Here is a 13,170-nt window from a genome sequence, read left to right on the forward strand (position 1 = left end):
GCAACCTCTTTGTATTACAGTCTAACAGATTATTTCCTAAAGCTCATCATGTCACCCTAAACATGGGTCAATTCTGACCTACAACCTCACAGGACAACCCCCTAAAAATCAATAAACTGGCAGTTACCCTGTCCACAGCGTTCCATTTTAATCCTCGCTCTGGGACAACTCCATTATTTTCTTCTGTCTCCTTCCCACGCCAGTTGAGCCTCTACAGCTTCTCTGATGGGTACAGTCAATGTAAGGGGGCACTCTGATGTGGTCAACTAATCATTAGTTGCCTCCATCGGAGTGCCCCCTACATTAGTTGTCCCCAACAGAGTGCCCTCTAAAACTAATTACGATAGTGGGGGAAACACTCTGATGAGCACAACCAATGTAAGAGGGCACTCTGATGGGGTCAACTAATCATTATTTGCCTCCATCGGAGTGCCCCCTACATTAGTTGTCCCCGACACAGTGCCCTCTAACATTAATTATGAAAGGGGGGGTACACTGATGAGCACGACCAATGTAAGAGGGCACTCTGATGGGGTCAGCTAATCATTAGTTGCCTCCATTGGAGTGCTCCATACATTAGTTGTCCCATCAGATTTTTTAAAATCGATTTATGTATGTTTGGCCTTGTTTTTCTGAAGGTTAAATCTATATATTGTGTTAATAGTAAAATGAAAGAGTGTACAGAGAGGCCGACAATTGCACGAGAGAGGAGGGGACCTGGCGGTATACCTCATCCCGGTGGGGGAACGTCCCCTCCTCTTTTTGCTGGAGTCCATCACCAAAAAAGCATGTGTGATGACATCCCAGCTGGGTGTCACCCAGCGGCCACTCTGGGTGACACCACACCTGAGGATGCCCCTGGCAATATTCACACGCTTCTTTGTGATTGATGCACACTACTGAATACTGCACTACTTTTTAAACCGTATTGCACCATAACAGATGGTATTGTAGTACCAGGCGTTGCGGTGTGGTCGAATGCATTGCGGTCGGAGGGTGCATTTGGGGTGCCATTTAAATGAATGGCAATACAGTGCACCTGCCACGCTGTAATGCACAGTAGGTGCATTATGCGGTAGTGTGCGTTAATCACAATGACGATTAATGCACTGCATTGGTGTGAATGGGCTCTTTAGGGGAAAACCAGTGTAAGAGGTTACTCTGATGGGGGCAACTGATTATAATTTGCCCCCATCGGAGTTCCCCCTTACATTTATTGCCACCATCAGAGAGCCCCGTTGCATTGTTTACAAAAGTAAGGGGACACTCTGATGGGGACAGCCAATGTAAGGGGGCAATCGCATGGAGACAGCCAATGTAAGTGGGCAATCCCATGGGTACAACTGATGTAAGGGGGAACTCTGAATGGGACAACCAATGTAAGTGGGCACTCTAATGGGGACAAACAATGTAAGGAGGCACCCTAATGGGGACAACCAATGTAAGGGGGCACTCTGATGGGGATGACTACCTAGTAGTTGCCCCCATCGGAATGCCTGCTTATATTAGTTGCCCCCACCAGAGTTCCCCCTTACATGAAATACAAACATAAAGGGGCACTCTGATAGTGACAGCTAATTATTAGTTGTCCCTATTGGAGTTCCCCTTGTTGTCCCTATTGGAGTTCCCCTTTACATTCACACCAGATACGTTAGAGCTGCTCTGGCCGCTTTTTTCAGTGCAGCCCCAACACTAGACAAGGCAATTTGCCTTCACACCACCACGTTGTGGTTGCGTGTGCTGCAAAAAAGTGCTGCATGCGGGACACAACTGCATCACACTGCACTGACCCCATAGAACTTAATGAAATGTCACTCATGACATTTCAATAAAGTTCAAACAAAAAATAAAAAAACTTGAACAGTGCGATGTGCCGGGATCTTGTGCATCAGTACTGTGTCTGGGAACAGACACCAGCAGCTGTGCGCTGTAGTGCAGGTGTGAATGCAGCCTATATGGCAGACTGCGGTACAGACATGGACTAAGTGACTGTTCAATTTTGACCCGCGATTCGGACCTCGGGTTGAAAGAAATTTTACTCACTGGACCTCCTTGAATTTTAATTCACTACCCCTGTTCTACAGGATGGCAGGTTCCTCCTCAGTCTAAGTCGGCTCAATTTGACAGCCAGGCAGTTTTAAAGGCACAGGTTGACCCAGCTATACATCACAGTCTAGTGTTGCATGCTGAAATCTAGAAATCTTTCAACTAATTCTACAACCTCTTGTGTCTAGCAAAAGTTATGTTAGGTGGCTGCACCAGGGGTTGTGATCTTTTGACTCCTGGTCGAAATTATGTTCTGGACTTTTTACAGTTGGCCCTGGAAAAGGGTTTCAGCTATAGCACCATTAGGATGCAGGAATCCACTTTATCTGCACTGACTCATTATCATTAGGTGGAAGAACCCTTAACAGCTCAATTTCTTAGAGCAGAGATCAAGTTGAAGCCACCTATCCCTCACCTATTGAAGATAATCCTTTCCAAAATGGGCTATTCTGGCCAGGCAAAAACAATTCCCTTAGGCTCCTAACCCTGAAGACGTTTTTTTTTTCTGATATCCATGGCTTTTGTTTACAAACCACCTTACTGTCAGATCTTTCATGATAAGGGGGTTTTGCGACCTGTTTCATCCTTTCTTCTGAAGGTAGCTACAACTTTCCACCATCCTTTCTTCACTAATACCCTCAGTGGACTCTCCAGGGCATGTAGAATGGGTGAAGTTGGACTTGCTGTGAGTCATCACTACGTATCTTTGAAGAACAGAGAAGTTGTGGGTATCTGAGAATCTTTTCATCCTTCCTGAAGGTCCCAGATGAGGTCCATAGGTGTTTCCCCCCAGAAAAGGTCTTGGCTCATTTCACAAGGGCGACAGCTGCTTTGTGGGAACGTTTTTGCCAAGGTGGCAGCTGAAGTGGTATGCAAAGCTTCTAGCTGGAAGTCCACCAATACCTTTATCTGCCATTACCAGCCTAAGGCTTCTCAGTCTTTGGGGGCTTCAGTTCCGTTTACGACTGATGTTTGTATTATTACATTATCTTTTGCATTCGGGTCGGTGTTGTTTTTTCCCACCCCTCATTGTTTTTGCTTGCTACTTCCCATGCGTATGCTGACATGACGAGCTCTGGGAATACCAAATCAATAAGTTGGAACACCAGGGAGGGAGACGTAGGCTGACATGATGAGTCCCAAACAAAAGTACAGTAAGGCCTCATTCACATGAGAAAAAGCAGGCGCGCACAGCTCCGTGCTGCGTGCATGGCTGTATCGGGGAGCTCCCGGGAAGGACAGGTGCTGGGTATAATTAGTACGCAGCCCCTGTCCTTCTCTATGGGAGTACGTGGCCATACGCCGCCTACACGTCCGTGCCGGTGCGGTTGTCCATACTCGTACGCTGACAGGATGGATCCTGTCTGCGTCCGAGCCAGGACATCCGCACCTGTACGGACCTGCACTTGGGGTGAGCGTAGGGCGGCGTATGGCCGTGTATTCCCATAGAGAAGGACAGGGGCTGCATACTAATTACACGCAGCATGGGCGGTAGGGTGCGAAAACTGGGTCATCAAAAACTGTCCGAAATGTGCATAGTGTATGGTTGAAACAATTTTTTTTTAGGGGGTTGTCCTGTGGGGTCACAGGGGTGGAGTCAACCGATGAGCAGGCTGACATGATGAGTGCTCAGCAAAGGAAAATTACATTAGTATTATAAAGAATGGGGGGATTTATCAAAACTGGAGCAGACAAAATCTGGAGCAGTTGTCTATGGCAACCAACTTCTCTCTTTAGTTTGTTCAGTTAAGGTTTGAAAATAAAACAGAGAGGCTGATTGGTTGCCATGCAGAGATGCTCCAGATTTTGTCTGCTCCAGTTTTGATAAATTCCCCTCTCTGTTCCCTATTCTCATTCTTCTCAATTTGCATAACATATCTCAGGGGTTACTGTTTAATCTCAGTTCCTTAGTAGTCAGCATCAACCACATACAATACACTATCCTCCGTCCAACTGAAGACGCACACACACTTCCACCCTTCCCTTTAAAAAAAAAAAAAAAAAAGACACACCTTTCCAGTGACGCTTTTTTTCAGCCCCTGCAACTTTAAGAGCACGTTCATTGGCTCGCACTCACGTTCTCTTGGCAACGCCTTTAAGAAAACAAACGATTGGAGATGTTCACGATCAATCATTACCGCTACGTTTTTCTATTGGCCGAAGTGGGCGGGTCTAGCGTATTCCTTCGGGAACTGTAGTTGAAAGGAAACGTACGTGTGTGCGTTTTCCATGGATTGAACGGAATCAGAGGATGAAGATCCAAATTCTAGATTCGTTCCAAAACGTTAGCTCCGGCTGTTGAAAGGTAAACGTTTGCATCCGTTTGATGAAGTTTATTTAAAAACAGAACAAAAAAACGGGAAACGGAGATTTGGTGGGGTGTGTCCGGTCCTCTCCGAGCGACGCCTAACATGTGAGGGAATTCAAAGTGGAAGGAGTGAAACGAGAAAAGGCAATGGGGAAGCGGAACGCCTGCCCTTGTACGAGTCCTGTTGCTAGCCTTCAGTTTTAAACACCAATCTGTGGAGAGCAAGTGATCGCTTTCCCTGTGTAGGGCGGAACGGCGATCTGATGCTTTGTGAGCATTGTGTCCCCTAAAATTGTGTCATTAGCGGGGTCACTGCCTTGAATGTGGTGTTGTAAGGCGCATGTAGTGTGCGGCTTGCTTTGTGCCTCCCAATGGTGAATCCTGCCTATTCTAGCAGGGTGGATCAGAATGGGGAGGCAGCGTTCACTTCCATTTATCAGACATGCTCATAGGTGCTGGCCTTCCTCAAATATAAACCAATCCTTTTGTCATTCTCTTCACAATTCCGCCATTGTGATCACTGGCAGTTTCCTGTGCTAAATCCCTGCAACAGTTCCGTTTTCCGAAACCTTCCCTGATCCCTGTAGCCTGTGTTCATGGTTCATTGGGGCCACAAAGCAGGCTTGTGCTTTTCTTTTGGTTATCTGTGTTTTTGCTTTGGGTGTCTTTCTGCTTCCTTGGCTGTCTGTGGTCACAGTGCTCAGACTATGTACAGCACATTCTTGGTGATTTTCTGTCAAAGCTTCCACAAAAGGCAGGATTCCTTTCCCCTGCAGGGTTTTCTTTCATGCCAACATTCTGTAACAGGGCATGCCCATATGGTGTGCTGTGGCTTGCTTTCATTTCTGTGAAGGGATCATGTGCATTCTTTTTACAAGACAAGCAAATGCTGATGGATGACCGTGAAAATGGATGCAGTACAATATGATCAGCCAAGGGTTTAGGGCTGCAAGCAACTAATTGCTCGATTTCATGAGAATTGTTGTCAACTATTCTCATTATCGATTAGTTGGTCTGGATCCCTTAGTTCTCTCCTTTTTTTTGTGCTGTTTCAGCAGCTGTGTGTGTCCTCCGATCCTTGCTTGGACACAGACTCCTGCAGCTGGTGCCCAGTGGTGAGAAGAGCGCCCCCTGCCGCCGCAGGGGGCCCTTTGCATGCTGTGTTTTGTGTGTCCACTGCTCTCCCCCATCTGTATCCGCAGAGGCAATGGGGATCAAAGGGGACACAGACCGCTGCAGCCGGTGCCCAGCGGTGAGGAGAGCTTCCCCTGCCCCGCAGTTGTCTTTTCCCTGCTGGGAGCCCGCTGCAGTTTGTGTCCCCGCTGCTCTCCCCCATCTGTATCGGCAGAGGCAATGGGGATCGGAGGGGACACAGGCCGGTGCCCAGCAATGAGGGGAGCTCCCCCTGCTGCCACAGCTGTCTTTTTTTTTTCCCTGCTGGGAGCCTGCTGCATGCTGCGGTTTGTGTCTCCGCTGCTCTTCCCCATCGGCAGAGGCAATGGGGCTCGGAAGGTACACAGCCTGCTGCAGCTGGCGCCAGTGGGGAGGAGAGACCAGCTGTCAGGCTCTAGTCACACATGAGTTTTCTGCACGCCCCCCAAAATAGTCCAAGCACAATTTCAGGGTCGGATTCCGCATGTTCGTGGCTATAGTATAGCTGCAAACAAGCGGAATCCATGCAGATGTAAAGATTGTAGCATTTACGTGCCATGCGGTCTTCCGCGCGGGAAATGCAAACGCTATATGTGAATGGAGCCTTAGCCAACATGGCTGTGACTCTGCAACCTCCCTGCAATTGCCTGCCTGCTATTGGCTAATTCCAATTGCAATAGCCCAGCTGTGGGAAGTGTGTTGCAGTGCCAAGGTGTCAATGGTGCCCCATATGTGCCTGCTGCCCGCAGTGTAATTGCACACACTGGAACATGCAGTATGACTGCTAAATTGTGCATGCAGTATTCTGAAGTAAATTTTGTTTGTAACACTCTATTTGTGTATTTTATTTTAAATGAAGGATGGTATTTTTTTATCCTGTTAATAGAGAAAACAAAAATCAGTCAACTAATCGATTATGAAAACATTAGTTGCAGCCCTACAAGGGTTTCCAAAGGCAGAGGGAACAACTTTATTATTATTTTTATTTTTTTTAAATCCAATATGCATAACAAGAATAGGACTATAGCACAACAAGGCAGTATAGATGTCACACATCAGTAGTTGCCTTGAGTGGGGGAGGTTAGCATTTAGCATATACCCGATATAAACTGATCGTAGACAAGTGACCCAAATGGGGAAAAAGGTAAGCTACAAAGTGCAAAGAATAGGCATAGGGGTCAGCCACTGGATCGCATATCCACAGCTCAGGACAAATGGGAAAGGTAATGTATGTCGGGGTTCCAGAAGCTCTCTATCAAAATCGGGCGTTCGGAAGTGAGAGATCCATGGCTCCCAAACTTTGCGCAATTTCGGCATGGTGTCTTGCAATTTAGCCGTCAATTGACCAAGACCCATTGTTGTCTGCTCTGAATCGCAGAAAAGTGGAACGTCTCCAAGAGCCAAGCCCCCGCAATCGCCTGCTTTGTGGCTGTCAGTACATGTGTGGGAACATTTTATTAAAAGAAAATAAACTGTTCGTTGTCCTTGATGGCCAGAAAGTTTAATTTGTAGTAATTCGGTTGATGTTCTTTCTGTGTTTGGTAAATGTCAGTATTTCATGTTCTGCTGGCTCTGTATCCCTGTTGACAGATGTTTCCTTCATACTTTTGTATTTAATTCATTGCCTGTTGAATTTTTAATTCTAGAAAGAAGCTCGCTGTGCTTCCTGTTTTGGATTTGATACCTGGTTTGGGTAAGATTGTGAATAAAGGTGAAAAGAACCATGCAGCTATATTGGGGAAGGATTTAACACGCTCTACTGTTGATGTCTGCAATCAAGAGAGAACTGCGGGAGTCAGGGCTGCTGCTGCTTAGGATTTGGTGCAGAGAATAAGGCCAAGCCTGCTGCAGGAGGCGGTTGCTGTTCAGACAGCTGCATGTTTGCAAGACCTGGAGATCCCTTTGCAATACTGTCATCTGTCCCTTCATTTCTCCATGGACAGGGAACACTATTGCTAACAAAACCACACTGATTTTTGTCTGAAACCTCTTTCTTCATACTGGAATTACAAGCAATACGGTCAACATGACATCTCTAGCAAAATTTAAAAAGGATAAAGAGATCATTGCAGAGTATGACACCCAAGTGAAAGGTAATGTATGTGTTTGTTTTTTTTGTACTATTACTGTATGTGGGGTTTTTTTTTTTTGCTTAAAATGTACTGGTTTTATACTGTACTACACAGGGATAAGGAAGAAATTCACCTACCAACTGCCACATTTGTCTCTGTACTTTTTTTTTTTTTTTTTATTTGGTTTCTTGTAGGGTTTTATGATGTGCTTTTAAATTAAAAAGCAACGTAAGATGGGGATTTGCAGTGATTAATATTTCTTCATAATGGGCTGGGCTATGCTATGTTGATAGAAAGGCCTTAAATGCTTTACGATTATTCTGTTGACCCTATTCCTGCTGAAGGGGTTAAGCCTATATTGTCTCTTTTAAATTAATCCTGTGACTGTTGCTGTCAGCATTTCAGTGTGTGTACCATAATGAAAAAGGAAACAGCCCATTTATTCCACAATCCTGATTTACTGAATTGTGGTAAAACAACAATAATAATGCTGATGTCACTTGAAGCTGTTACCTATTTGCGTTCTAAGGCTCCATTTACACATGAGTGGTTTTCCGCACTAAACGTAAAGACCGATGCATTGCAATGTGCATTGTTCAGACTATTGTGGCGGCGGCACAGTATGAAACCGCGTGTCCTGCAAAATAGGCCAGTCGCAATTTTTATGAGTGGATTTTGCACGTTCCAGCTACAGTAATAAAGATGAATAAATGTCACCAGCACACAACCAGTATTACAGTGCAAAGAGATAGTTTATTGGAACGTCATGCCACCAAAACTAGCGCTTTCGGGGCCATGCAGGGTCTCCTTCATCAGGCTCAGCAATGACAGTAATAGCCACAAACGGCGTATGTTACTGTTTGCACCGTTTCGTTCAGCGCGAAAAACCGTGCGGAAACTGCTATGTGTGAATAAAGACTTAAGAAGCTGAACATGTTGGTGGGTGCTTTCCATGTTATACTATGTCTTTATTACTGAAATACACCTATGGAAATGGGTTTGTTGTAAAGGAGGTTTCCACAGTGTGTGCAAATTAAATGTCACATTTTATTACATTAACAGATTTCACAGATCTTGACAATCTGAAAAAAAAAAAAACCTAACATGTCTACACATTTAACCAGTTGCTGTCCGGCCATTTTAAAACACTGGCTGATGCTTCCCAGCAGGTGGACGTACATGTATGTGATTACTTTTTTCCTGCTCACGCGCGCGGAATCTCACTGGGTATCGAAACAGCTGGTACCGGCTGTTAAATACAAGCGTTTAGCCGGCCGATCGCTTGTGGGAGTACATGCAGTGTGCGGGCCCCTCTCCGCCGCCACTGCTGGTTATCCTGGGCTCCGCTGTCCCCACTCCCCCTCTCTCTAATAGCCGGAAGTGATGTGTATTACATCACTTCCGCCTTTTAGCTGTCATTTCTCTGGCTGCTATAGTCAGAGAAGAAGCTGGTGAAGCAGAACTGTGCTTCATTAGCTTCTTTGGGGGTCCCCAGGTGACATTAGGGGTCTTAGACTCCCGATGCCTCCATAAAGGGGACCTGTCATTTAGGGCTGCAACAACTAATCAACCAAAATGATTATAATCGATTTATTGAAAAAGTTGTCAACATTTTCAATCATCGATTAATTGACTTCCCTGTTCACGGCTCCACACAAGCTGTGCACCGCACCTCCTCCCCACCTCACCGCCCGCCCACATCCACCATTGGCACAGCGACGCGGGTAGAATAAGTAAGGAGGAGCAGGTGTGGGGGGATGACAGCCGTTGACAGGCCCAATCTCAGAAGCAAGTTGCTGGAAGACTGCTCAGGTAAGCCTGCACTTTGCCACAGATGGTGCTCTATAATGTATTGCTGGGATTTGTATTCCTCTATAGCTGATGTGCATTGTGCTCTATATTATACAGAGCAATATACCATCAGCTATAGAGGATTACAAAACCCAGTAACAGTACATTATACAGCGCAATGCAGAATACAGCCAGCTATAGAGGATTACAAAACTCAGTAATAGTAAATTATACAGCGCAATGCAGAATACCACCAGCTATAGAGGATTACAAAACCCAGTAACAGTACATTATACAGCGCAATGCAGAATACAGCCAGCTATAGAGGATTACAAAACTCAGTAATAGTAAATTATACAGCGCAATGCAGAATACCACTAGCTATAGAGGCATACAAAACCCAGCAATAGTACATTATAGCTGGCGGTATTCTGCATTGCGCTGTATAATGGACTGTTGCTGGGTTTTGTAGTCCTCTATAGCTAGTGGTATTCTGCATTGCGCTGTATAATGGACTGTTGCTGGGTTTTGTAGTCCTCTATAGCTAGTGGTATTCTGCATTGCGCTGTATAATGGACTGTTGCTGGGTTTTGTAGTCCTCTATAGCCGGTGCCATTCTGCATTCATTGCTGTATAATTTCTATACTTTCCATTTCACTATATTGCACACCACACTTTTTTTTTTTATTTTCTACTTCCACCGCTCTAAGCTTGTTCCTGTGATGGGCTGCAATCTCAATACAAACTAGTAGTCCCATCACTGGAGCCATTTTTTAAAATGTATTTTATTTTTTAACTGATTAAGTGAACTTTATAATCGGCTAACCGATTTTGAAAATCGTTAGCTGCAGCTCTACTGTGATTGTATATTGACTATCACATAGGGGGCTTGCTAGCTTCCTCTGTGATAGCATAGAGGACCTGTTTTAAGTGTAAAAAAATAAATTAAAATACATTTTTATTGTGGGGAGTGTGATTTATTTTTTTTTTTTAATAGAAGTCCCCCACGTGCTCACACATATAAACGTAAATACGCATAGGTGCGCCTACATGCGAGAACAATGATTACACCACATGTTACATATCACCGCAAATGTGGGAGTGTGAGCAATAATTCTAGGGCCCTCAATCACTGAAAACACTAAAGTGGTGAGAGGGAAAAACTTTTAAAGTGTGTCGCCTATGGCCAATTTTAGGCAAGGTAGTTTTTTGTGATGTCGCAGGTGTACGCAAATTTAAAGCTTGACATGTTTAGTGTCTTATTTACACGACATGACCCGATCTTTAAAATTTACCAAAAAATTGGGTAATGGTAAATGTTAAAACATAAAGTAGGGAAACCTTTTTGTTTTCAAAAATTTTCATTATATAGTTAAAAAAACAAAAACCTGCAGTGGTGATTAAATACCACCAAAAGAAAGCTGTGTTCCCAAAAAATTGTATAAAATTAATTTTAGTACAGCATTGCGTGACAGAATAAATGTCAGTCAAAGTAATGCAGTGCTGAAAACTGAAAAATAGCCTTGACAGGAAGAGGGTTTTAACACCCTGGTCAGCAAGTGGTTAAAGTGACATTAAACTCGGGAGTTAAATATGTATTACCTTAAAGTGATATTAAAGCCATTTTTTATTTCTCCTTTAAGGAGACCCTCCTTTGCTGGAGGCTGTTGTTGTGTTTTTTTTAAATTAAGTTCTTCATTCCTTATTTTCTAGTGGGTCCCCGCCATTCTTTCCCTCCACCCACCCCTGCACAGGTGCCACCATCGTTCTAATGGAGGCACTCGTGCCCGCAGCGGCTGTGTGCGTCCATAGACTCAGCCCTGTGGCAGGCCACGCCCCTTCCCTCTTTGATGGCAGAAGGAGCCTATGGCTACTCTGCCATCAGTATCCTCCCCCCGCAACCCGGAGGTTTTAGGTACGGGGGATCGCTTCGGGACCGGCGGCGGGGACGAGCGCAGCTGACGGGTGAGTGTGGGGGAGACTGAGGAGGACTGAGGTTGAAAAAAGGTGCTTGGCTGTTTTTACCCTAATGCAGAGAATGCATTAAGGTAAACGCCCAGACCTTAATACTACTTTAACTATTAACACAAATGTATCTTATTTGTGTATCGCTCAGCTGTAGATCCTCAAATCCTCTCCAAATTGGTGCCAACACAGTCCTTCCTTCTGGAGGGTGGCTACTGTTGTTCCCCATGGTCCGTGTGTGGGTTGTAAAGTAGCCACCACTCCAAGTTTGCTTTTGTGAAGGACTATAATGACAAGTTTAGTCTACTAATTTGTATTGAGATTGTAGTCTATCACGGGAGTGAGCTTGGTGCGGTGGCTACTTTACAACCCACACACGGACCATGGGGAACAACAGTAGCCACCCTCCAGAAGGAAGGACTGTGTTGGCACCAATTTGGAGAGGATTTGAGGATCTACAGCCGAGTGAAACACAAATAAGGTCCAGTATTGTTAAAAATGTAGTTTTATAGTTTAATCGCTATAAATATTTCAAGTTGATGCTGTATGAACCAATTGATTGACTACATACTGTGTACTGATAGAAGTGTAGTTGGGGTCAAGAATCTAACTTAAGTTTAGCTGAAACAAAAAGGCACCAAATCTACTAATAAATTCATAATTGTGGGCTTGTTTACACCATGTCTGGGTCATGTCCAGACCAGAACAGTTTGTTCCCAGACCAAAAAAGCATCCCAATGTATCCCTATGGTATTTCTGGGCTCTGTTCACACCAGTGCAGTCCATTCTGCACCAGACAAAAAAACGGCTTCTCTGGTCTCGAATGCATACAAAATGCATGCAAACGCACTGGACTGCACCTGAAAGCCCATTTTAAGCTACAAAAAAGGAAAAAAAACATTCTGAAACACGGTCAAAATGTGGCAAAATGCATGGCGTTCTGGTCTGGAAAATGGTGTGAACCTGGCCTGAAAGTAGAAAACAGTGTTCTGATGTATTGTTTTTCACAGTTTAGCTGAAAGTATGAAATGTATCTCATTTTTAAAATTGAAGAGTTCAATTTGAAAAATGTTTGTGTTTTTGAGAACTGCTTGCAAATATTAGGTGCCCTTACTATAACCTTATAGTTTGTCTGTGCAAAACAAGTATGGAGTTCATCTCTGCAATACATTTTCTTTCCTTATGATCTGTCTATTTGAAAACACTACATATGCAAAAGAACTCTGTTGCTCCTAACTTCCTATCTGAGCTGGCAACACAGAGACTCTGCTGCAATGAAATGCCATGTCTAGTTGTCAGCCCTATCCAGTACTCTACTTCTGTATTATAGAACACGCCCCCTTATTGCCATACCATATGGGCAAGTTTTCCACTTGGCAAATAAGGGTTTATTTTTTTCCTCAGGTGGTGGGTGGTCAGTGCTGCAGAAAACTGCGCTCATGTAGTGACGTGTGAGCGTCGTTCTATGCAGCATTCAGCTATCAGCCTAAGCTGCACAATAGCATGTCATGACCGTTTGTGCTTACAGAAAGTGGGTTGAATGACACTGGATGTCATTCAACCCACATGAGGATCAGAGGGCAGCTCTAGAGCATGGAAAGGCTGGGTACTGCACTGTTTGTTTTTTCTTTGTTTGATTTCCAGGACGGGTGAAGTAACAAACATGGAGATGGGATTTTAAGCAGAAGTCTAGAAACCGCAAAAAAAAAGTGAATTTTCCCCTAATTATCTTCCAGGACAGCTACCTGAAGATGATTCAATGTTCAACAGGAATGTTGCCTGCAGTCTAGCCTAATGTCCCCATTATATGTTCCTATTTGTGTCCTTGGGGGGGGG

The 13,170-nt window shown here is 44.5% G+C and overlaps 1 protein-coding gene and 1 long non-coding RNA gene across 2 annotated transcripts in view; both read left to right on the forward strand.

The window, feature by feature from the left end:
• Nucleotides 1–7,183: 7,183 nt before the first annotated feature.
• SRGAP2 (SLIT-ROBO Rho GTPase activating protein 2) overlaps nucleotides 7,184–13,170 on the forward strand; it is a 100,286-nt gene continuing 94,299 nt past the window's right edge. Inside the window, exon 1 of the mRNA XM_018576830.1 lies at nucleotides 7,184–7,599. Within this exon, the coding sequence (XP_018432332.1) occupies nucleotides 7,533–7,599 (67 nt within the window). The 5' untranslated portion in view covers nucleotides 7,184–7,532. The remainder of the gene's footprint in view (nucleotides 7,600–13,170) is intronic.
• Nucleotides 10,752–13,170, forward strand: part of LOC108804912 — a 7,449-nt gene continuing 5,030 nt past the window's right edge. The window contains exon 1 of the long non-coding RNA XR_001942385.1: nucleotides 10,752–10,762. This is a non-coding gene — a long non-coding RNA (uncharacterized LOC108804912). The remainder of the gene's footprint in view (nucleotides 10,763–13,170) is intronic.

The sequence above is a fragment of the Nanorana parkeri genome, unplaced genomic scaffold (genome assembly GCF_000935625.1).
Source record: "Nanorana parkeri isolate BGI_ZX_2015 unplaced genomic scaffold, ASM93562v1 scaffold77, whole genome shotgun sequence".
Classification (NCBI taxonomy): Eukaryota; Metazoa; Chordata; class Amphibia; order Anura; family Dicroglossidae; genus Nanorana; species Nanorana parkeri.